Here is a 25,737-nt window from a genome sequence, read left to right as displayed (position 1 = left end):
CTCTCTACCTCATTTTCTTCCTTTAAACATTATAAGACATTTCTGTCTTGGATCAAGCTTTTGGTTACTTGAACTAGCATGTCTCTATGTGGCACTGTGTTATACTTAATTTTGTAATGTAATTGTAGGAGACATTAGAACACCATATTATGTTAAAAATACTAAACAATTTGCATTGCCCTGCATTGTTGTAAGTTACTTTGTTCAGTACAATACTATGTTATGCTGTCCAATGTTGTCACCCTTTGTTACTGTACAGTGTGTTGCATCATATCATATATCTGACTGAAAATTGTTACTATATTACTGTTTCTTTTGTTACCCCATTACATAATCTTCAATTACTATAAATAATCTTTTTCCATATTATGTAAAACTGTATTACTGTACTGCTGCATCATCCCAGTATGATACTGACCGGTGTTACTATTTATTATTGTATGATTCAACAAAAAAATGACTGTAAACAATTACATGAAGAGTCATATTAATGGGAAGTAGAAACAGAAAGTGTTGGAGAAACTCAGCAGGTCAAGCAGCATCTGAGGAGAAAGGAAGAGAGTTAAAGTTTTGAGGGCTAAAGATGCCATCTGTTCCACTTGCTCCTTGCACCCCCCAACCCCCACTGTCCCTCCAGTTCTCTGTCGTTAGTTCCTGAAAATTTCATATCTCTCTTCACAAATGCAGCCAGACCTGCTGAGTTGTTCCAGCCTACTGTTTTTAATTCAGATTTCCAGCAACCACCGTATTTAGCTTATCAGAGTAATGGGAGGTGTTCAATGAGGGGAGGAGTTTCAGAACAAATATATACATTTACACAGCACTGTGCACAATGACTGGACTTTCTAAAAGGACTCTATGGCTAATTACATATTTTTGAAGTGTAGTTATTGTTATAATGTAAGAAATGTAGGAACTAACTCCCTAACGGTCATCGCTAATATCCTGCGCCTTTCAAACCTGTATTCACTATCATCTGGAAGGACAGGGCCAGCAGGTGTGTGAGAACACCACGATTTGTAACTTTCCCTCCAAGTCACACACGCTCCTGCACCATTGGGTCAACATTTTGCAACTCCCTTTTAAATAGTGTGCTCACACATACAGACTGCAGCAGTTCAAAATGGTGACTCACCACCATTGTCTCAGAGGTAATTAGGAATAGACAATAAACAATTGTTTCACCAATGACACCACATATCATGAACAAATAAAAATCCCAGCTAATTTGCACACAGCAGGATTCTGCAAACAGCAACGTGATAACAACGTAATCTGTTTTTGTGATGTAGACAAGGGGCAAATATTGGCCACAAGGGGTCACTCCCTGCTCTTTTTTAAAATTGTGAAAAGGGATCTGTTGCATCCAACTGTGAGACAGAGAGCTAAGGCCTCAGTTCAATGTCTCATGAAAACATTTGACAGTGTAAAACACCTCAGAACAGTACTGGTGCATCTGTGTGTAAGCCTGAATTTGCGTTCAGGTCCATTATTCTTCTTAGCAGAAATATCAATAATGAAAGGGCATAGATTTAATGTGATTGACAAACGATTTAGATGAGAATTAAGGACAACGTTTCTGACCAAGAGCATGATGGGGCCAGGAACTCATTACCTGGCTAGCAGAAAGAGAAAAGCTCACCATATTTTTTAAAAAATTGCTATGTAGTTGAGGTGCCATGTTCTACAGGGCTACTGAGTAAGATCTGAAAAGTGGGCTTTGACTGGAGAGATCTTCTTGGCAGAAAAATATCTTATAGCTCAAAATGCTGGGGTCATGTTAGATTTGGGAATTGTAAGTTGGGCTATTGCAGGTTGCCATGTTCCCCATCTCCTGAGTGTCAGAACTCACCTGGAGTTGCAACCACTGCTTTCTGAAGTGGGTCTAAGGAGCAAGTATTAAGATCAGCAGGTTTGAAGGCCTTGTCAAATTCTCTAAGACATTGGTCCAAATGTATTCATGACAATAATATCCCCCATCCTTCACCCCTCATCTACTCATCCATCCACCCACCTCCAATGCCCCTCTGTACTCACTTGCACAGTGTCCACAGCTTATGACCACTGTAATATCACATTGAACTCTGTTTATTTTGTCAGTATCACGAGCATTTCAATTATCAATTCCATTTCCATTTAAAAAATATGGTCCTCAAATGATGTCATAAATTTATCAAATATTAAAATCTCAAAATCCCAGTTTGAAAGAAGTACTGCCTTAATTGTTCTTAACTTAGTCAGAATAAATAAATCACCATGCAAAAGCTCTATTGAATCAACTGCTTGTAAAATTGATAAACGATTGTATTAATGACTGCTGTTAAGCTGAGTCAATTAAACCAGTTTAGAACTCAGCCAAAGATTCATAACAAGACTCCATTCCATAGTGGTATTAAAAGAAACTGATAGAATTCAATACAGTGGAGTCCTGGAAGATAACTGAACAGATGGATATCTTCTTGTTCAGTTTTTCTTTTTACTAAAAGGACTCAACAGATGGACTTTCAATCATGTAAAAATAAAAGCATAAAGTCCAGATGAGACATTAGATTCTTAATACAGTTGAATGCATAAGGGCTTTTTAAACTACTGAAGAAAGCACTCAATAAGATCTGAACACTTACATAATTCTGGTCCATCTAATGATCAAATTATATTTTAAGGACAGAAGCCTATCACAAATCGCAATATTAACAATGTAATTGCAGCATCTAATCATGATTCTTGAAGTTGGCAAACCCTTTGAACTTGCTTGTTAAAGGTTTCCTGACTCTGCAACAGGCATTTTCCAAAGTACATGAACAAACTGATCCGATGTGTTTCATACAGGATTCAGGAACCTACATACGTTGGTGGGGATCTCAAACTTGGGGAATTTCAAAATTAAATGAGGTATTTAAAAGACTGCAATTTCCATCGATGCCTAGTCACTGTGCATCAAATTTCCAAAATGGTGGCCTGCAGGATTTGAGCTGGGAAATTTCAATTTACTGACAGCCAATAGGCTTTCCTGATGGATTGTGGAAAGGGTGAGGATAGAAAACTGAATTTCAGGTTGGGCATGTGACAACAAACCTCCTTATTTAATTTTCCAATTTTGGGTGGTATTGCAGAGAGAAATCCAAACCCTGAACACCAAGTGAAAATCAGTATATATTTTTGAAAAGTGCTGTCAAATAAACAGACACCATTGCACTGCAGTGAAAGTAAGTCTCTCCTTTCTACAATTATAACAGACAAGAGCACAGAATGGCATTCTCCGAAAGGAAATAGATATTTGAACCTGAGATGGATTGGTTTGTAAAATGGCCTGAATGCTAACTGACAGCATACATAGCTGAGAAGTAAACCATTCTTGGACATGGAAATATGTGCAACGTTTACATTGTGTGATGGGAGTGGAAATGTTGCACGTTGTACGGAAGCTTTAATTGAATTAGTAATAGTCATCCTTGCCATGTTTTGCTTTACAAACTATAAATTAATTAAAAAATGTTGTGGTTCCTTACACTTTTCAGAATGCTTCTAAAATCCATCATTTCAGACTGAAGAGTTTGTTTTTCCACTTTTAAGTCTGCATCTTTGTCAGCTTCAAGGTTGGGTTCAATATCTGTTTTAGTTGATACTGAATCAGTTGGGTTAAGTGCTGTAACCAAATGCACTGGGAGAATTATTCCGGCATTGCAGTCAGGCTCTTGTGAACTGGTTGGTGGTGTCGGTATTGCACTGCTGGATGAGGACAAGGGCCAAGTCTCTGATGTCGTACTCCCTGTTTGCCTCAGTACCTCTGCATATGAACAGAAGGCGGATTGCTCCTCCACCAAGCTCTGCAACTGCTGAGAGATAGACCCGAAGGTTAGCACAACTTTATCACAAAATTCATGTCCACATTTTCTCCAGTTTCCACCAATGATCAAATTCAGAAATAAGTATGATTGGGTTGGACGTGAAGCAAGTTCACTCAACATTTGCAAATTTGAAAACAGTTAGAGGTATAGGAAAAATAAACAAACACACCAAATGTTAAGTTTTACACACAGGGTTAATTTGGAGATACTGAATAAAGAGGAGTTAACGTTGACCAACTAGTACCTTTTACCAAGAAACTGCTAATTCATTAGATGAACTAAACTTACACTCAAAATGTTGCACACTTTCCAGTAATACCAGCTTACCAGACAATAGCTGGATTGTAGACTATGAGTCAGGATGGGGTGAACACAGTCCATGGATCAAGTGGATGGCAGGACGAGGTGGGGGGGAAGTGTTAAGTGTAGGGGATAGAAGATAATGAGTATAATCTAAGTTTCATTGAAGGGTAGATGTGGGAGGCGCTGGTGAACATTTTTGGTGGGGAAAGGGATATGTAGGTTGGGAAACGGCAAGCACTGACTTTGATTTGGTGGAGAGGTGTGGTGTGAGTCTTGACATTGTTGGGGGGGAGAGTTGAACACAAAAAGGCACAGCAGCTGACCATTGCTATGGGTGCTGGTTTACCTTGACATTCCAGATAATGGCCAAATCTTCCAGACCCCATATAGCCGCAGCCCTTCCATACACTGGACGGCGCAGAAAGACTAATGCAGCTGACAGCACAGAAATTCCCAGTGAAACTCCCAGTGACAGGAACCCTCCACAAATACTACATTGAGTCAGAAACCTTAGGTCCCAACTCATTTACCACAATAATAGGCCAGGGTAACTGACAGGAATTAAAACCTGCTCTAATTTTTGTTTGATGGTAATGGCAGAGTGAGATATATATGCCAGACCATGAGGTTACACGTTGTGATTGAATACAGCCTCTGCTGCTGTCGATGGCCCACAGTATCTCATAGCTGCCTGGTTTAGATCTATTTGGAATCTATCTGACCTGACTGTATACCACTGAGCCACAAAGTGTCGTTGTACTGTCCTGCAGCTGGGGGACTTGCACAGGGATGTGATGATGGCATCTGGGTTTTTGACTGCAGGATCTGATTTGAAGATGATTTTGAACATGAGTTCTGATTTTGTTGATGATTCTGTGAGCTTGGCTATGAAGGCTGATGCTTGACCAGTCTGTGGGGCAACTCTCACAATTTTGGTAGAAACCTTCAGATTTGGGTAAGCAGGAATTTGCAGGGTTTACAGAGCAGGGTGTGTCTCTAATTTCCAGTGTCTACATAAATGCCAGGTCATCCATCTGATTTTATTCCCAGCACAGTTCCTCGTGGGACCTTACTTTTATCCTGGAGCAGAGTGGTGCTGGAAAAGCACAGCAGTTCAGGCAGCATCAGAGGAGCAGGAAAATCAATGTTTCGGGCAAAAGCCCTTCATCAGGAACATAGGCAGAGTGCCTGCAGGGTGGAGAGATAAATGAGAGGAGGGTGGGGGTGGGGAGAAAGGAGCATAGAGTACAATAGGCGAATGGGGGTGCGGATGAAAGTAATAGGTCAGGGAGGAGGGTGGGGGAAGGTAGCAAAGAGTACAATGGGTGGATGGGGGTGGGATGAAGGTGATAGGTCAGAGAGAGGGTGGAGTGGATAGGTGGAAAAGAAGATAGGCCGGTAGGACAGGCCATGGGGACGGTGCTGAGCTGGAAGTTTGGAACTGGGGTGAGGTGGGGGAAGGGAAAGTGAGGAAACTGGTGAAGTCCACATTGATGCCCTGGGGTTGAAGTGTTCAGAGGCGGAAGATAAGGCATTCTTCCTCCAGACGTTGGGTGGTGAGGGAGCGGTGGTGAAGGAGGCCCATGACCTCCATGTCCTCGGCTGAGTGGGAGGGGGAGTTGAAATGTTGGGCCACAGGGCGGTGTGGTTGATTGGTGCAGGTTCCCTAAAACACTCTGCTAGGAGGCGTCCAGTCTCCCCAATGTAGAGGAGACCGCATCAGGAGCAACGGATATAATAAATGATATTGGTGGATGTGCGGGTAAAACTTTGATGGATGTGGAAGGCTCCTTTAGGGCCTTGGATAGAGGTGAGGGAGGAGGTGTGGGTGCAGGTTTTGCAATTCCTGTGGTGGCAGGGGAAGGTGCCAGGATGGGAGGGTGGGTTGTTGGTGGGCATGGACCTGACGAGGTAGTCACGGAGGGAACGGTCTTTGCAGAAGGTGGAAAGGGGTGGGGAGGGAAATATATCCCTGGTGGTGGGTCTGTTTGGAGGTGGCGGAAATGTTGGCGGATGATTTGGTTTATGCGAAGGTTGGTACGGTGGAAGGTGCCGGAGGGTTCTTTCCTTGTTACGGTTGGAGGGCTGGGGTCTGAGGGCGGACGTGCGGGATGTGGACGAGATGCATTGGAGGACGTCTTTAACCACGTGGGAAAGGAAATTGCGATCTCTAAAGAAGGAGGCCATCTGGTGCGTTCTGTGGTGGAACTGGTCCTCCTGGGAGCAGATACGGCAAAAGCGGAGGAATTGGGAATACGGGATGGCATTTTTGCAGGAGATAGGGTGGGAAGAGGTGTAAGCCAGGTAGCTGTGGGGGGTCAGTGGGTTTGTAAAAAATGTTGGTGTCAAGTCGGTCGTCATTAATGGAGATGGAGAGGTTCAGGAAGGGGAAGGAGGTGTCAGAGATGGTCCAGGTAAATTTAAGGTCAGGGTGGAATGTGTTAGTGAAGTTGATGAATTGCTCAACCTCCTCGCGGGAACACGAGGTGGCGCCAATGCAGTCATCAATGTAGCGGAGGAAGAGTGGAGAGTGGTGCTGGTGTAATTACGGAAGATCAACTGTTCTACGTAGCCAACGAAGAGACAGGCATAGCTGGGGCCCATATGGGTGCCCATGGCAACCCTTTTGGTTTGAAGGAAGTGGGAGGATTCAAAGGAGAAATTGTTAAGGGTGAGGACTAGTTCGGCCAAACAAATGAGAGTATTGGTGGAAGGGTACTGTTGGGGACGTCGGGAGACGAAGAAACGGAGAGCTTGGAGGCCTTGGTCATGGTGGATGGAGGTGTAGAGGGATTGGATATCCATGGTGAAGTTGAGGCGTTGTGGGCCGGGGAAACAGAAGTCTTGGAGGAGGTGGAGGGCATGGGTGGTGTCTCGAACGTATGTGGGGAGTTCCTGGACTGGGGGGATAGGACAGTGTTGAGGTAGGTAGAGATGAGTTCAGTGGGGCAGGAGCATGCTGAGACAATGGTCAGGATGGTCAGGCTTGTGGATTTTGGGAAGGAGGTAGAACCGGGCAGTGCGGGGTTCCCGGATTATGAGGTTGGAAGCTGTGGGTGGGATATCTCCTGAGGTGATGAGGTTCTGTATGGTCTGGGAGATGATGGTTTGGTGATGGGGGTGGGGTCATGGTCAAGGGGGCGGTAGGAGGAGGTGTCCTCGAGTTGGCATCTGGTGTAGAGGTCAGTGTGCCAGACTACCACTGCACCCCCTTTATCTGATGGCTTGATGGTGAGGTTGGGATTGGAGCAGAGGGAGTGGAGGGCTGCCCGTTGTGAGGATGAGAGATTGGATTGGGGGAGGGAGGTAGACAGGTTGAGGCAGTTAATGTCTCGGCGGCAGTTGGAAATGAAGAGGTCGAGGGCAGGTAATAGGCCAGCGCGAGGTGTCCAGGTGGATGGAGCGTGTTGGAGGCAAGTGAAGGGGTCCTTGGAAGGTGGGCGGGAGTCCTGATTGTAAAAGTAAGCTCGGAGGCGGAGGCGGTGGAAGAAGTGTTCGATGTCACGGCGTGTATTAAATTCATTGATGCGTGGGCGGAGGGGGATGAAGGTGAGTCCTTTGCTGATCATTCATCCTCAGTGAGGGGGAGGTCTGGAGGGATGGTGAACACTCAGCAGGGTTTTCATCCTGACCAGTTACCCATTACCTTATGTACTTCTGTCTGCCTTGAAGTCAACCAACTATCCGGTTTGTTATTTGTCTCGGACTCTGAACTTGAGGCTGATTGGTTTATTTAGATGTCTGTGATTCTGTTTCAAATACATTTATAGTAATTCTAATTTCATTCTTTGATGTCTTGTTTAACTGACCTGCCTCCTTGACAAATTCTGAAGCAAAGTAATTTGTGAATTTCTCTGTCATTTTGCTGTAACTCTCTGCAATTTCATTTTGCACATACTTTAAGAAACAGAAGCTTGCGTAGGCCATTCAGTCTCTTGATCCTGTTCCACCATTCAGTAAGATCATGGCTGAACTAATCACGGTCACAACTCACTTTCCTGTGTGTTCTCCATAACACTCAATTCCTTTATACATCAAAACTTCCCGAATGCAGCCTTGAATATATTCAAATGATTCAGGCTCCACTGCTCTCTGGGCTATATGTTTCCAAAGATAACAACCAAAGAAATTTCTATTGATTGCTGTCTTAAATAGGAGATGCTGATTCTGAAACTGTGCCCCTTGATTTCTAGATTTCCCCAGTACAGGAAACATTCCTTGCAGTACCTATCCAATTCGATAATATAAATTGGCCACAATTGAGGCCCAGCACTAATCCCTGTCACACCCCATAAATTATGGATTTGTCACCTCCAAGCTTTGAAATTGCACCTTGTCTCCCCAGGTCTGGCACACTGTATCAAGGTGAACAGACCCTAATGCAATGCTTCCACACATATCACTGCAGGACTAACACCTGGCCCAACTGATCCAGAGGTGGGGAGGGAGATTACCACTGCACTACATGAGCCCTTATAGTCCCACACTGCTGGCAGGTTTGCAAAACTTATGTAATGATTAAAATAAGGTGACAGACAGAGATCAGACTGGCAACTATTGGCCAATTAGCCTAATATCATTGGTGAGGAACAGTTGAGAGCCAATCATCATGGAATGCTACAGCACAAATAGATGCCATTTGGCCTTTGTTATTCATGTTGGTCAAAGACAAGTTGATTGCCACTTTGGAGGAACATAGATGCCCATAAATGTCAATAAATGTGCAATTTTAGAGGTAAATCATATTCGATTTATGGGCTTCAAAAGACATTTGATGAAAATATCAGATAAAAGACTTGGTAGCCCATGGAATTTGCAGGACAGTGACAATATTAATACCCTGTGGTTCAGTGGTTAGCGCTGCTGCCTCACAGCACCCAGGACCCGGTTCAATTCCAGCTTTGGGTGACGGTGCAGAGTTTCCACATTCTCCCAGTGTCTGCGTGGGTTTCTTCTGGGTGTTCCAGTTTCCTCCCACAATCCAAATATATGAAGGTTAGGTGAATTGGCTATGCTAAATTGCCCATTGTGTTCAGGCATGTGTAGGTTCGGTTCATTAGTCAGGGGTAAATGTAGAGTAATAGGGTAAGGGAATAGGTCTGGGTGAGCTACTCTTCAGAGGTTTGGTGTGGCTTGTTGGGTCAAATGGCATGTGTCCACACTATAGGGATTCTATGAAATTCTATTCTAAGAACTGGCTAAGAGATAGAAAGCAGAAAAGCAATGTATGGAAGTCTAGAACCAAGGGCAGTGTGTGTGTCACGTACATGTCATAACTTGGTTGACAGGTTGATTAAAAGAATATTTGGGTTATCACAGCATAGTGATGATATCCCTGCACCTGAGCCAGAAGGCTTAGGTTCAAGTCCTATCTACTTCAGAAGTTGCATCATAACATATCTGAGCAGGTTGCTTAAAAACATGCACTTTTCTACCATTCCCAGATCCAAGGTGAACTGAAAGAATGTGAGGTTTGTAATCTCAACCCTCACTTCCCTCATTTGTACTGAGTGATTTTTTTACGGTGTACCACTATCTATTTTTATCCCATCTAATTTCTCTAGATGATCTTCCGGTACTATGCTGTTGGTATAACCTTCTTCAATGCTGGAGACAGATGCAACGTTATCATTTGAAACCTCACATCCTCTGCCTCCACAGGAAAATCTAGTGTTTGGTTCATAATCGGTTCATCCTTTCTTTAACTATCATCTAAGTATAAAATCCTCATGTAATCCTTTTTATGCAAAACTTTAATCCATTTTCAATCTCCTTTTGTCTGTCTTATCCATTTCCTTTTCCATTCACTATCTTCTGTCCTCCAGTGAAATTCAGCCACACTTGCCCATCCTTCCCTCTTCCCCACTCATAGGAATTTATCTAGGAGATGCCTGAAATATCGCTTCTTCAGAGCTTCCAATTTCTCATTTAATGTTTTACCTTATACACTTTGATTCTAATCAACCTATCCCCGAACATTTCACTGAAACCAGTTCTCCTTCAGTTGAGTCATTTTCAATTGTTCCTTATTCTGTTCCAACACAACTCTAAATTTGCAGATTCCAATTAATGCTGAAAAGTATTTTTATAGAACAATTCAAAAAACAGTTAATCCAAACACTGAAATTTCCTTTGATGATCTTCACGTAATTAGAACAGAATGTGTTTTAAAAATTATCACTAAAGTTAAGCTAACTACTTTGATTTAATTCACTCTCATTTTCTATTATCTATCCTCTGGAAATTGGGCTGATTGCAAAGCAACTCATTTTCAATGAACCAAGTCAGAGATTGTTCAAAGGTGTTGTCAAATATGTGCCCTATCGAGTTGATAAGTTTTGTAATTGAATGAAATTCTTTTATAGTAAACAAACCATCCTCATCCCATCTCCAAGTTGCCGAGCCCAGTCACCCAGCTGTATCTCCATCTCTGTAATTTCTTGACGTACTGCTCGGCGTAATGCCTGCAGTCGTTTCACATCCTCTCTGTCAGAACACAAACATGAAATATATAAACACAACAGCAGTAATATAGAGAATAGTTTCATTTCTTAGAAAAACAAAACATCTTCAAGTTGTGGGTGATACTGACAAGGCTGTAGTTATTTTCCTTCTGTAGTGTGTTGGCAACAGAATAGAATTGCTAACCATTTCATACAGTTGGATCATTTCAGACGATTTTGAAGCATCCACATAATCAAATATAATTCAAATGGTTGGCCTGTCAAATTTACTTTACCAAAGGATATTGTATTTTTAGTAACAGACAGATTTTGGCAGATTACATCTTAATATTTTTCTGTTTGAAGACTCAAATTATCAGTGTTATTAAATCTATTTGAAACTTGCTATGGTTAGATTTGATCTAACAGTATCTCGATTACTAATTGAGTACATTACCTCATTAGTCAATGTATATATGTGATGGGTTATAAAATATGCATGTCTCCATCACGCGTAAGTTTACTTGTGAAGTGGCAAACTCTTCAAATAGGAATTTCACCTCCTCAAAGCAGGAAAAGGTCATGGAAATAAAAGTAGGGGTTTTGGATGCAAACTCTAAAATGTAATACCGTTCCATGCCTGTGCTATTTTTGTGTAACTTTTTGTGGTTCACGATAGCCATGAATCCCACCCACCTCTGTGAGGACTATAGGATAGTTGAATTTCCTTCCCCAGGCTATTTTCATTTGCTGGTATGGGTTTTGGAAACACATAAAGATCAGTCAGGTTTGAGAATTGATGAGCAGAGGGGGATTCTGGAACATTCTTGTAAGTAAATCTTAAATGTTTTAACACATTCAAATATTACTATTAGCTGTTGTATTATAATGTAAGTGTGGTTTAATGCAATAATTTATTATAAGTCTCTGTTATGCAAAGGTAAACTGACAAATTCTGTAGTGATTGTAATGAGGTCAGTGAGCTCATTCAGTATGAGTCCCTGATTGGGTATGTTAATCTGGTCTGATTGGGGAGACCTGGCTGACATAAAAGGATAAATGTCAGGAATATTGAGCCTTTGTATGCCTAACCCAGTAAGAGGCAGAGTCAGAGATTCATAGAGATGAACAGCACAGAAACAGCACAGACCCTTCAGTCCAACTTGTCTGTGCCGAACAGACATTACAATCTGGCCTAGTCCCATTTGCCAGCAGTTGGCCCATAAGCCCCTAAACCATTCCTATATATACACCCATTAAGATGCCTTTTAAATCTTGTAATTTTACCTGCTTCCATCGCCTTCTTTGGCAGCTCATTCCATACATGCATCACATGCATAAAAAAGTTCCCCCTTAGGTCCCATTGAAATCTTTCCCCTCTCACCTTAAACCTATGCCCTCTAGTTTTGGATTCCCCTACCATTAGAAAAGGCTTTGGCTATTCACCCTATCCATGCCCCTCATGATTCTACAAACCTCTACAAGGTTACCCTTCAATCTCTGACGCTCCAGGGAAGCCCCAGTCTGTTCAGACTTTCCCTATCGGGGAGCAATGCTATTGTCAAAGGCTATGCATTTGTAAATAAGGAGTGATTGGTGATGGGATGCCAGTCTCAGAAGACTCATTTCAAATGTTTTCACCACCATTGTTTTAGTGCTGACATTCATTACAGTACTTTTCCCAAAGGAAAATACGCAAAAACATTCAAAGCTATGACGACATGTCCTGGGAAATTCTCTTGACATGTTTTGGACTGAGATTTAAATGCTGAAAAATGGGTTGTTGGAAAAGCACAGCAGGTCAGGCAGCATCAAAGGAGCAGGATTCCTGAAGAAGGGCTCATGCCCGAAACGTTGATTCTCCTGCTCCTTGGATGCTGCCTGATCTGCTGCACTTTTCCAGCAACATATTTTCAGCTCTGATCTCCAGCATCTGCAGTCTTCACTTTCTCCCACTGAGATTTAAATGTCCAGATATATTTTATTTTGGCAAAAATATTGCCCAGTTGTTTTGAGTACATTAACACAAAAAAACTAAGTATTTGCTCCACCTGCAACTTAAAGAAAAATTTCATCTGCTTTTCAGTTTCAATGGACTCCACTGTTTGCATATCCCAGAGATTGTCTGATAGTTGGGCATATGAAGTTTCAATGATTTTCAAAAAGTCCATAACCATTTATCTCAGAAGGGGACTGTGTTCCTAATTTGATGGACTAATTTCCAAGGTTATTAGCAGTTCAAGGGCTTATCTAACTTTGACGTGGTGAGTAGCTAAGTGTTTTTAATAACAGTTTGACCACTTGATTTACACCTTCTTTAATGAGTTCTATAAATATGACTTACTGTCTTTCCCAATGAACTGTCTTTTAAGGTAGCCATTAGTGTTTGTTTGAATTTTTTTTTGTTTTGTGTCCATTTCAAATACATCCTGAGGGTTGCCGTAGTGAATAATGAGCAAGTGGTTCTGGAGGATATGTATGAGAATGGATGAAGTGGTCCGGGACCCTGGGAGATATGAGGGCGCCTGCAGTAAGTGAGTGAGCATGGGAGAATTGAGCCTTAGGTGAGCATAGGCTGTATGAGGGTGGCATGTGGAATGTGAGTAAGAATAAGTGGGATAGTGGATGACATGGGAGATATATGGGGTCATGGACGTGAGTGGGAATGAGGGAGGTGAGGGTTAATAGGCATCAAATCTATGGTGTAGAGCTGAACCAATATCCTAGTGAGTCAAAGTGAGCCTTCCAAGCAGCCAAAAACAACACAATGCAATAATCTAGTGTTGCCTTTGGACTCCAAAATCCATTTCTGCATACTGACATCTCCAGGAGATAAAAAACGTAATAACATGGACTGAGGTGATGGACTTGCATTTCAAAACTTGGGAATTGATGCAACCTGCATATCCCAAGCCCCACCTGAAAATTCAGACCTTTGTCTCTGAGCCAATATTTAAATTTAGCATAGTGTAATGAACAGAAGGTTCCTGGGGGAGAAATTAATTCAGCTGTGCTTGAACATAAATATAATTTGCACAAGTGCTTGTAAATAGAAAGAAATTGTCCTGTATTATCTAGTGAATTTGCAGGGAGATTGCATGGATAATGTTGCATTCAGACAGTAGCCCAGAAGCTCAAGGGGCAAGCTGTGAACAAAGTCTTTCCTCGAGATACATTTATCCAGCGCATGACCAACTTGAAAAAGGACATGTATAAGTGTGGCACATTTGTAGGGGACAGGTGCCTTTTCCCAAAGCTTTTCACCTCAGAATGTCCCTCATCTCATGTTTAGGAATGGTTAAAACTAATGCCACATGATCATTAATTGTTATGATTACCAAGCAATTCAATTCTCATTGCTGGTTTTACTAACTAGAGGATTGAAATCAGTCATTCAAGGCTGAGATGAAAGATTTGTTAACTCTAAGAAAGTCAAAGGATCATCAGCGAAGTGGAAAAGATCAGCAATGATTTTATTTAATAGCAGACAATGTTTCACACAAGTCCTCCAGGTTTGGGAAATTTAAATCGGAGGCAAATTTCAATTTTAATAGATGGCTCAATTATTCTTGAGTAAAAGTTGGAAAACAAAGACCTGGAAGTTAAAGATCTGTTAACTATCATCTGTGGAGAAGGAAGTACTGAAGACTTTGTTCATCTGAAGACACAGGGGCAAAAGGAAGAGCATCGTATGGTTAGTAAGCAATGTCACACTTTATTCCTGCAACTTTGTGGAGTAACGAAAGATTCGTTCAATTAATGACAAATTAGTTGCAAAGGTTAAAAATTGGGTATTGGGAAAGGAAAGAAAATGTCATCATAAATGAAAAGGAAGGGTCTGGAGTCCAATTACAAGTGTATTGTTGTGTGATTCGTTACCATGAACAAATAAATTGGAAGAGAGAGAATTCCTTATGGTACTAAAATATTTCCTGATACCAAGTTTGTTCAGGAGACAAATGTCAGTGAAAACTAGCATTGGAAGAGATCTGAGAATGGATAGCTCACAGGTAAGGCAGAGAATAATACAGCCAGACAGATCAGAACGGCTCCAACAGTAGTCCGCATTCTGTGATGACTTAGCTGTTCTCAGTTGGAGTAGCGAGTAAGGATTCCATAATGGATTTCAGAAGCCCAGAAGAAAAGGATTCATCTTTCTGATCACCATCCAATAATGGCTGCTGCAAGCTCATGTGTTATCACACTGCACAGTGGGAACAGCTCTAGGCTCAGCAGTACTTTAGTCTTGCTCACATTTTTTGCCATGCCTCATGATTGAAGAATGGCAAGTTGGTTAGGAAATATTTAGGCAGCTGTACTTCAGCAAGGAGTTAACACCTTTAAAAAATAAGCAGTGATAAATTGAGAATGATTAACAAAAAAAGGAGGGATTTATGCCAATTAAGCAGATGGCTCAATGATAGGCAGATGCATTTCAATGCTTGCTATGTGGTAACATTCTCAGTAAGATTTACCAACTCTGCTTACATTTTCCTGGATATTTGATCATGTGGCATTTGATCACATGATGTTTTATCTTGTGACAGTTCATGTGAGGCTTAATCACATCACATTTGATCACATGACATTCATCCATTGTTTGCAAAAGTTATTTTACGTAGTGTCACCAAACCCCAAATATTATCTCTTGTTTATAGTTGTATGAATAATTATTTGTAAAACAAAGATAGAAAAGACACAAAATAAAGATGCATGAATAATAAATATTTCAATTAAATATGATTTCTGTAATGTTTTTACAGTACTGAATGGAATAAGATCCTTGGGAATTTTTCCAAAGAAGAGTGAATTATTCCAACCAACATCTGTGGTCATGAGAAGTACAATAAAAATGCAAGTCTTTCTTTTCTAAAACCTACCTCTTTGGTCATATATCATGATCATGTCCTTTTGTAGGTCAATGCCAAATTTGGTTAAAATAAATTGCTATAAAACATTTAAGGATACCTTCTGTTATGTTAAAGGTCCTTTAAAATTATAAGTATTGTTATTCCATAACAATTATTATTCAGAGCCTGATGTGATGAAAGCACATATTGGAAATTTTCACACTAATAAATATATTCCATATGTCTGTTTTTCACTTCTAGGAACTAACAAAATAACCCTGGAGTATTAAGGTCAGCTGGAAGCTACTTGAGCATGGTTTTCAGTTGATGATATAATTTCAACAAAGAACATTTTTGATTGTCACCATCCTTTTGTGAGAAATCTATTTGGTAAATGAGGCTGCCACTTGTTTGTAAGTACCCAACGAAATGACATTAATCATATTTGTACACTGTTCCTACCTCTCCCAAAACACAGGCTTTGACAAGTGACTTCAATATACCAAATTCACATCAAATTAAACCAACCTCTCATTGTCTGTTAGAATATTGTAGACTGAAGCCTGCTGTTCAATGATGTCCTGTTCCAGTTCCACCAACCTGTTCCGAAAACCCTGTAGAGATTTCCTCATGGTCTCAATTTCCCATATGGCATTCTAAAAATGTAAAGGAAGAAATGATCTGAGAAGCTTGACATTTCTGTAACTGTAGTTAATGGTTATGAAATGGTGAATGACTTTTTCGTAACTGGATCAAATAAATTCAAAATTTATCTGTATTATTTACAGCTGCAAGTTTCTCATAATCTTCTCAAGATTTTTTGAAAGTTTCTTTTGCCTTTTAAAGCACTTGCAGGTCTCACCAAACTTTTACTAACTCACACAAAGTTTACATTTCTGAAGGTCAATGGTTTTTGAATACAGTGCTGCTATCCATTTCTAACAACCGTTCTTATAAGGAGTATCTCATACTTCAGTATTGCAAGTACACAGTTCCTTATATTGGGGATAAAAATCTGGCATTTTGAGGTCAACGCACCAATTTATGGGCAGTTGTAATATCCATCCATTAAAACCCTAAGAGGTGTGTTTTGGACCCACTGACTTCAGCAATAAAATCTCAATTTGCAGCCATTGCACAATGCAAAGCATGCTGATTCAATTAGTGCTAACAGTGAACAGATTCAGCAAAACAGTCAGTTGTAGAAACTTTGACTGCAACGGGAACAGAAATGAAATAGAACATGTTTCTCTGACAAGATGTGAAAACTAGAATTTGTGTTTTTCCTTTTTAATTGATTAGAGGCAGATTTAGTACTGTGTTACAAATTAAAATCATGCATCAACCTAACAAATGAGGAACAACTGCAAAACAAAAGCTTACACAATCTCACAACAAAACAAAACTGATAACACTGACATGGATTGAGTTTACATGTTTTTATACTTTCCATGATCAATTCATTTTCAGGTGTGAAGTTAGTGTGGGTTGCTACCCTCTGAGTGATTTGTCACAACTCAAACAACTTTCATTAAGAAGTTTTTGTGAATTTAAAAATAAAGATGATTATTTATTCCCATAAACTTGCCCCAGAAGCTTTGCTACATGTGACATCTCATGCACAAAAATTAGATACAGATGAGAAAAGAAACAATGCAGCTGCATTTTGTAATGATTCAATGATTTCAGTCCTTTGCAATGACATGCTAGCAGTTCCTCAGAAGAAGTAATACTTTAACGAGTGTGATGGTCTTGAAAAAGCGAAGAATTTTCAGTAAGCTATAAGGACTTTTTTAGTTGAATTGCTTAGAACTTAGCTCTTAGGTGAAATGGAAATTGGAATAAGTTGAGGGACAATCTTTCTAAAAGGTTCGTTGTATATCTCCTTTATTTTGGCTGTGCGTTGGGTTTGCAGCTAATTCTATTGCTTTATGGATGAGGTTTCACAAGTTATCTGTCAGTGTTTCATATACTCAAATATCATCTTCTGTTCCAATCATGAGACTACCACAAATCCAAGATCCTTATTCCAAAAAAAAAGCATGAATGGGTTGAGCCCATACAGCCTATGGTGTAGCCTTTTACATTTTTGACAAAGCCAAGAGCTTTATATTTGAAATAAGGAACCATCACAATATAGAGTCATAGAATCATAGAGATGTACAGCATGGAAACAGACCCTTCGGTCCAACCTGTCCATGCTGACCAGATATCCCAACCCAATCTAGTCCCACCTACCAGCACCCGGCCCATATCCCTCCAAACCCTTCCTATTCATATACCCATCCAAATGCTTCTTAAATGTTGCAATTGGACCAGCCTTCATCACTTCCATACACGTACCACCCTCTGTGTGAAAAGGTTGCCCCATAGATCTCTTTTATATCTTTCCTCTCTCACCCTAAACCTATGCCCTTTAGTTCTTGACTCCCCAACCCCAGGGAAAAGACTTTGGCTATTTGCTCTATCCATGCCCATCATAATTTTGTAAACCTCTATAAAGTCACCCCTCAGCCTCCGACGCTGCAGGGAAAACAGTTCCAGCCTGTTCAGCCTCTCCCTACAGCTCAAATCCTCCAACCTTGGCAACATCCTTGTAAATCTTTTCTGAACCCTTCCAAGTTTCACAACATCTTCCCGATAGGAAGGAGAACAGAATTGCACGCAATATTCCAACAGTGCCCTAACCAATGTCCTGTACAGCCACAACATGACCTCCCAACTCCTGTACTCAATACTCTGACCAAGAAAGGAAAGCATACCAAATGCCTTCTTCACTATCCTATCTACTTACAACTCCACTTTCAAGGAGCTATGAACCTGTACTCCAAGGTCTCTTTGTTCAGCAACACTCCCTAAGACCTTACCATTAAGTGTATAAGTCCTGCTAAGATTTACTTTCCCCAAATGCAGCACCTCGAATTTATCTGAATTAAACTCCATCTGCCATTTCTCAGCACATTGGCCCATCTGGTCCAGATCCTGTTGTAATCTGAGGTAACCCTCTTCGCTGTCCACTACACCTCCAATTTTGGTGTCATCTGCAAACTTACTAACTGTACCTCTTATGCTCGCATCCAAATAATTTATGTAAATAACAAAAAGTAGAGGGCCCAGTACCGATCCTTGTGGCACTCCACTGGTCACAGGCCTCCAGTCTGAGAAACAACCCTCCACCACCACCCTCTGTCTTCTACCTTTGAGCCAGTTCTATATCCAAATGGCTAGTTCTCCCTGTCTTCCGTGAGTTCTTACCTTGCTAATCAGTCTCCCATGGGGAACCTTGTTGAACCCCTTACTGAAGTCCATATAGATCACATCTACCACTCTGCCCTCAACAATCTTCTTTGTTACTTCCTCAAAAAACTCAATCAAATTTATGAGACATGATTTCCCACACACAATACCATGTTGACTATCCCTAATCAGTCCTTGCCTTTCCAAATACATGTACATCCTGTACCTCAGGATTCCCTCCAACAACTTGCCCACCACCAATGTCAGGCTCACTGGTCTATAGTTCCCTGGCTTGTCCTTACCACCCTTCTTAAACAGTGGCACCACAGTTAGCCAACCTCCAGTCTTCCGGCACCTCACCTGTGACTATTGATGATACAAATATCTTATTAAGAGGCCCAGCAATCACTTCTCTAGCTTCCCACAGAGTTCTAGGTTATATCTGATCAGGTCCTGGGGATTTATCCACTTTTATGCGTTTCATGACCTCCAGCATTTCCTCCTCTGTAATATGGACATTTTGTAAGATGTCACCATCTATTTCCCTACAGTCTATATCTTCCATATCCTTTTTCACAGTAAATATTGATGCAAAATACTCATTTAGTATCTCCCCCATTTTCTGTGGCTCCACACAAAGGCCACCTTGCTGATCTTTGAGGGGCCCTATTCTCTCCCTAGTTACCCTTTTGTCATTAATGTATTTGTAAAAACTCTTTGGATTCTCCTTAATTTTATTTGCCAAAGCTATCTCATGTCCCCTTTTTGCCCTCCTGAATTCCCTCTTAAGTATACTCCTACTTCCTTTATACTCTTCTAAGGATTCACTCGATCTACTGTCTATACCTGACATATGCTTCCTTCTTTTTCTTAACTAAATCCTCAATTTCTTTAGTCATCCAGCATTCCCTACACCTACCATCCTTCCCTTTCACCCGAACAGGAATATACTCTCTCTGGATTCTCGTTAGCTCATTTCTAAAGGCTTCCCATTTTCCAGCCGTGAACATTTGCCCCCAATCAGCTTTCGAAAGTGACAAATGGCTGATGAGATTAATTTGTCTAACACCCGGTGCGTTTCAATATCTTTACTGATTATGGTGAGCAGGAAGCCAAATTGACTGATGTCTCAGTCTTGTTGAAGATCCACAGGAAACATCACTCAGACTGGATGCAAGAGCAGTGTAACTCCATGCAAAGGGATACATGACTCATTATGTAGCCTGGAGCAAACGCTGACATCCTTTGAATACAATGAACTGTATTCCCTTAATAGGACATTCACAGTGTTGGCACAGCAGTTGTTTGAATGGGTGACTGTTGTATCTCAACAGTGAGCTCGAATGAACCCAACAAAATGTCAAGGTCAACCTAGGGCTGTAGAGGTTAATATTCTGAGAGGATCTCAACACTGTCATCTTCTTTAACTCCCTCGGAAAACACCCAGCAAAATCACAGAGGCTATTTGAGGTAGATTTCCAATGATCTCTAAATGAAAACACCAACCACCATGCTCCTTAATTCCATATAGAATGATGATTTATTAACCTGTTTCCACCTCCTCTAACACAATGTTGGGGATAGGGGTGTCTGGCCACAATTGGAATGTTCTCAAGTAAGGGCATTGTGTTAACCTGATCACCAATCATGGGTACACCCTGCTTTAATTTCATATAATTTTGTTTGCAAGTCCCAGGGCCAACCATTTTTAGCTGTTTCATCAATTTTCTTCCCTCCATCATAAAGTCAGAAGTGAGAATGTCCACTGATGATTACCCAATGTTTAGTACCATTCTCCAAATATGGAAGCAGCCAATGTTTTAATGGAACAAGAACTGGACAATATCCAGTTGGACTGACAAATGACAAGTAACATTCACACCACACAAATGCCAGTCAATGAACCTCTCCAATAGGAAACAATTTAATTACTACCCCTTGACATTCTATCGTGCTACCATCATTGAATTCCCCCACTGTCAACATCCTGGGAGTACCATTGACCAAAAACTCAACTAGACTCGCCACATAAACACGATAGTTACAAAAGCATGTCAGCGACTAGGAATACCGCAGTGAGTAATTCACCTGCTGACATCCTAAAGCCTGTCCACTGTCTCCAAGGCACAAGTCAGGCATGTGATGGAATACTCCCCCCTTGCCTGTATAAATACAACTCCTACACTACTTCAAGTTACTTTGAAGCCACTCATCACCCGTACACTAACAAGCCAATCTTGGTGAATGTAGTGTACATTCTGTACCCTTGCCATCTTCAGTGCTACCTCCAAATGGGGGAGCATGGATTCATTAGCTGAGGAAAATGATCAGTGATATCAACAGGACATTTCCCTTGCCCTTATGTGATCTGATGCCATGAGATTTCACACAGTCTGGAGCCAATGTTGAGAATTTCCAGGGCAACAATTCTCAATTGTTCCACTGTCTCCATTCCTACCAGCCTGTGGGACAAGACATAGCTCAAAATGTTGATGTTGGGGTCTGGGATATTGTCATAGTCATACTCTTTGTCTGTAAGATAGGACTATTTCAGGCTGTTATTTGACTGGTATATGTGATAGCTCTGCCACTGTTGGCAGAAGTCCCTAGATGTTGACAAGATTAACTTTACAAGGTCAACAGGACCAAATTTGCCATTGTTACTTCTGATGCCTTGATGGATGGCAGGTGATCTATTTGGTTTCATTCTTTTCCTTAGTTTTGTCACAGTTTGATAACAATTGTTAGGAGATTTCAGAAGGAATATAAGAATCACACACATGCTTGTCATGCTTTGAGTCACATATAGGCCAGACCATGTAAGGGTGGCAGATTTTCTTCCCTGAAGGATGTCAGCGAAGCAGATCGGTTTTTACAATAATCAACAGTGATTATGTAGTTGCCACTAGGTTAGGTTAAGATTTCAACTGAATTCAAATTTTACTATTTGCCCTGGTGAGATTTGAACCCATGTCCTCAGAATGCTTGACACAATGACTTTGCCCATTATGTTCTCATTATTAATAATGTCCTCTACAAATGGCCCACCAAATATGACAACGTATTAAAATACTGCACTTTGGTATTTAAATTTAAAGCAATTCTGTATGTTAAGAACAGTTTCCAGCAAGAAGTTCAGTCTCATGTTTTGGACAATGCATCTCTGTCACTGAATCTTTGAGCAAGTATCATGTCTCCTTCCATTTTTACTCAAAGGGCTAATTAATTCTTATTACTGCAAAGCAGTTTAAAATCTGGAACATTTTAATACTGCTTATATTCCAATGTTCTTTAAGCTTGTATTTTTGTATTTATGAAGGATATTTTAAATACAAAAACTGTAGAGCTCAATTATCGTAGAGCTGCTTAGACTCTACAGTATTTTGTTTCTTTACAGTCATTTTAAACTCTATTTTGTTGAAATAGTATATTAAATGCTTCAATAAAACTTTAATGTGTGTTACTGACTATGTAGTGATTTACTGTTTTGAACCTTTTCAATTGCATTTGTACCAACCACTGTAATACTGTAGTAGATTGGTTTTTCCACCTATTTAAATGAACAAGATGGGGGCCTCCTAACTTTTCCAGGATTTTCAGCCTTCTGCAGCCAAGGTCCAGTTTTCCCACTTCTTCCTGGGTAAAATAAATGTTTCCCTGCCTTTCTCAGTTCAAAATACAAAACACGTTTTTTCAGTACAAACTTTAATAAAGTTTTTGGGCTGTTTTTGTTTTGAATAAATCTACCTGCTGAAATCAAGATTTAATTGCTGCGTCCAGTCCTTTCATATCTTTAATTTCACTGGAATTTTTGTCTTCTGTTGGACACTTTCACTCAACTTCTCTATTGTGCTCTTTTCAAGCCTAACTAATGTCTAATGCCTTCTAAATCAGCAATGCTGGCATATTTTCTCACCTCCCCCTATTCTTTGCAGCCATCTCTCTCAAAACGTAATCTCAACTGCAGCATTACTTTTTAACAGAGATAAGAATGCTCTTTTGCACTCCCTTAAATTTGAGGCTTTCCCTTATTCCTTCGGATATCTAACTTCATTCCTGGAGCCTGCTCTACTTCTTGCACAGCCACCTTTGCTCAGGTCTCTGCCATTATTTTTTGAAGAATGGCTGACTTTTTTCCTCTCTTTTCCTAGCCTACACTCTCCTCTGAATGCCTCTTACCAACCCCATGATAAAGGTTTGACTTCGGCGCACTGAGCTTACCTTGTTGCTGCTTCCACAATTGCTGCAATCTCAGTAATCGCATTTCAGCTGCTGACTTACTGTCTTTGTCCTTTTAAAGTCCTATCCTCAAAGTGATGAAGTCACTCTAATTTAAATTCTTTTCCTTAGTGTTTTTGAATTTGCCCTCATGGTGGACTTTCTGCTTGGAATCTGAGCCCACACAGCTACCATGAGATAAATGCCACTAGTATGTGGCACTGAGCTAAAGTTGGTTGAAATAGTACAATGCCACTAATCATAAGACCATAAGAAATAGATATAGAAATAGCCCATTTGGCCCCTCAAGTGCACTCTGCTATTCAATAGGATCATGGCTGATTTGATATTGCTCATGCCCACTATGTGTTTTTCCCCATAGCCCTTAATTCCCCAACTGACCAAGAATTTATCTATCTCAGACTTAAATATACACAAGGACTTTGCCCACACAGCTCTCTGTGGCAAGGACTCTCAACCCCGAGAGAAGAAATTCTTCCTCCCTTCTTAATTTGGTGTCTCTTTACTCTGAAATTATGCCCTTTGGTCTTAAACTCTGCCATGAAGGGAAACATCCGCTCAGCACTTACCCTGTCAAGCACCTTAAGAATCTATATATTTCAATGTGATCACCTCTCATTCTTCTAAACTCCTGTGATTAGAGTCCCAAACTGTTTATTCTTTGCTCATATCAGAATTCCTTCATATCAGGAATCATCCTTGTAAATGTTCATTGGTAACAATTCAATGAAATACCTTTCCTTAAATATGGGAACTAAAACTGCTTACAGTACTCAGTGATCTCACCAGTACCTTGTATAGTTACAGTAAAGCTTCCCCACTCGTATACTCCAAACCCCTTGAAATAAGGGCCAACATCCTATTAGCCTTCCTAATTACCTACTGCACCCTGATGCACTTGTACAGTATGATCTGCTTGTAAAGCATGTAAGACAACACTTTCCACTATATCTGTGACAGTAATAACATGTGATATTTGCTTCCTTCCTCCAAATCACTAATATTTTTTGTAAACAATTGTGGTTCCAGCACTGATCCCCATGGAACCCCACTGGTCATAGGTCACCAACATGAAAAAGAATCCCTTATCCCCAGTCATTGTTTGTTGTCCATTAGCCAATTCTCTCGATCCTCCATTGTCTATACTGTGTCTAGGCTCTGTCTAATTATCAATGGTAGTCAATAATCTGCTGGTGAGTTCAAACAGAAGATTAGTTAACAAGGTGGTTGATTGCAATACAGCATTAAGTACAACAACTTTTATTATCATGTTATTGTACTTATAACTTGTTGGGAACATAATTACCCAAAGGACTCTAGGAAGCTGAACAGAATGTATTTGTTCCCTGCAAAGTTCGGTGTAGGTCTCATTGTTTCCACCCAAAAACTGTGTGACACAATCAGATTGGGATGGAGCTCATGCAACATTGACACTAACCTTTTCAGCACCATTACCTTCTACACATTTGCCTTTACCAATTTCCATGTAGAAGCGAAGCCCCTCATTCCAATATCATCTGCACCCTTGCCAGGCCTTGACATTATTCTTCAATGATTCTCAATATTATGCTGAGGTAAAAACAATGACTGCAGATGCTGGAAACCAGATTCTGGATTAGTGGTGCTGGAAGAGCACAGCAGTTCAGGCAGCATCCAAGGAGCTTCGAAGGAGCATTCCTGATGAAGGGCTTTTGCCCGAAATGTTGATTTCGAAGCTCCTTGGATGCTGCCTGAACAGCTGTGCTCTTCCAGCACCACTAATCCAGAATTTTCTAGCTGAGGCCTAGCTAGTGATTTATAAAATTTCATTTTGACTTATTTGTTTTCAGACACAATGCCCTGAGTTACAAGGCAATGTATTCAAATATTTCCTTAGTCACTCTGTCAACCTGCTTTGTAATTTTTTAATGTTTTACAAAAAGGTGTGTGTGTGTTCCCAACAAATGAGGTGGGACTCTGCCAAAAACTACAAGGGCACCATGATCCATCTACACATCAGCAGATACACCCACATTGCAGTTGAATAACAAGGAACAGGAAGAGAGACTAGAAATTACGTTCCAACCATTATACTCCTAGCAACAAGCTGCCATGATGTAGCAATAGGTGTTCGATTTGTCACGAACAGGATACAACTGTCAACGAGAAAGTTGCTCTGTCTATCAACAAATGAGCATTATGTCTATGAATCTGAGTGCCAGTGTGCTGTTAGGTGTACAGGACTTATGTCTCAAAAACTGATGAGTCATATCACACAGCATATCCTTTCAGCTGTTTACAAAAAACAAGTTATTGATTGTACCCAATCAGCCATATTTGAAAAACAGAAGTATAATATCCAACTGTGATTGGTCAATGTTTGCTTAAAAAAATACTCAGTCTGCTAAGAATTATACAAACACCTGATTTGCCTGTCAGTCTCACAAAATGGTGAACTTATCCATACTGGAAGATACATACATTAACTCACAGGACCCTGTTCTTTGCAGAGGGAGAGAAAGAACATGTGCACAAATGGCTGTTTCAATTCATTAAAATAGGTGACTGGCACTCTGAAACTCATTTGCCTTCACTGGAGTCAACCTGTCTGGCTTAAAATTTAAACAAATCTTGGCTACTAACGATCAGTCATTCAACTCTTGCATTCCCCATGACAATGCTTATACCAATCAACATCCATTTGCCAATTCATAAGCACTCCATTTTCATAAAATACAGGTGTCCCTCCCCCACATCCATGGGTGATACGTTCTAAGACCTACCACGGATGACCAAAACTGTGGATAGTAGCAAACCCTATCATTTAAATGGGAAATT

The 25,737-nt window shown here is 40.6% G+C and overlaps 1 protein-coding gene across 5 annotated transcripts in view; it reads right to left on the bottom strand.

Annotated features, from left to right (window-relative positions):
- Window positions 1–25,737, bottom strand: part of itprid1 (ITPR interacting domain containing 1) — a 143,778-nt gene that overhangs the window by 5,022 nt on the left and 113,019 nt on the right. For 4 of the 5 annotated variants that reach the window (XM_043688817.2, XM_043688820.2, XM_087986161.1 and 1 more), the window contains 3 exons: window positions 15,973–16,100; window positions 10,526–10,637; window positions 3,510–3,836 (listed from right to left, as the gene is read on the bottom strand). In XM_043688817.2, the coding sequence (XP_043544752.2) occupies window positions 3,510–3,836; window positions 10,526–10,637; window positions 15,973–16,100 (567 nt within the window). The remainder of the gene's footprint in view (window positions 1–3,509; window positions 3,837–10,525; window positions 10,638–15,972; window positions 16,101–25,737) is intronic. The other variant, XM_043688819.2, reaches the window with a different exon arrangement.

Source organism: Chiloscyllium plagiosum, unplaced genomic scaffold (genome assembly GCF_037043375.1).
Source record: "Chiloscyllium plagiosum isolate Xiang-an unplaced genomic scaffold, Cpla_swu_hap1 HiC_scaffold_4, whole genome shotgun sequence".
Taxonomy (NCBI): Eukaryota; Metazoa; Chordata; class Chondrichthyes; order Orectolobiformes; family Hemiscylliidae; genus Chiloscyllium; species Chiloscyllium plagiosum.
The sequence above is the reverse complement of the archived record's forward strand: the minus strand, read 5'-3'. Positions and strand labels throughout refer to the sequence as shown.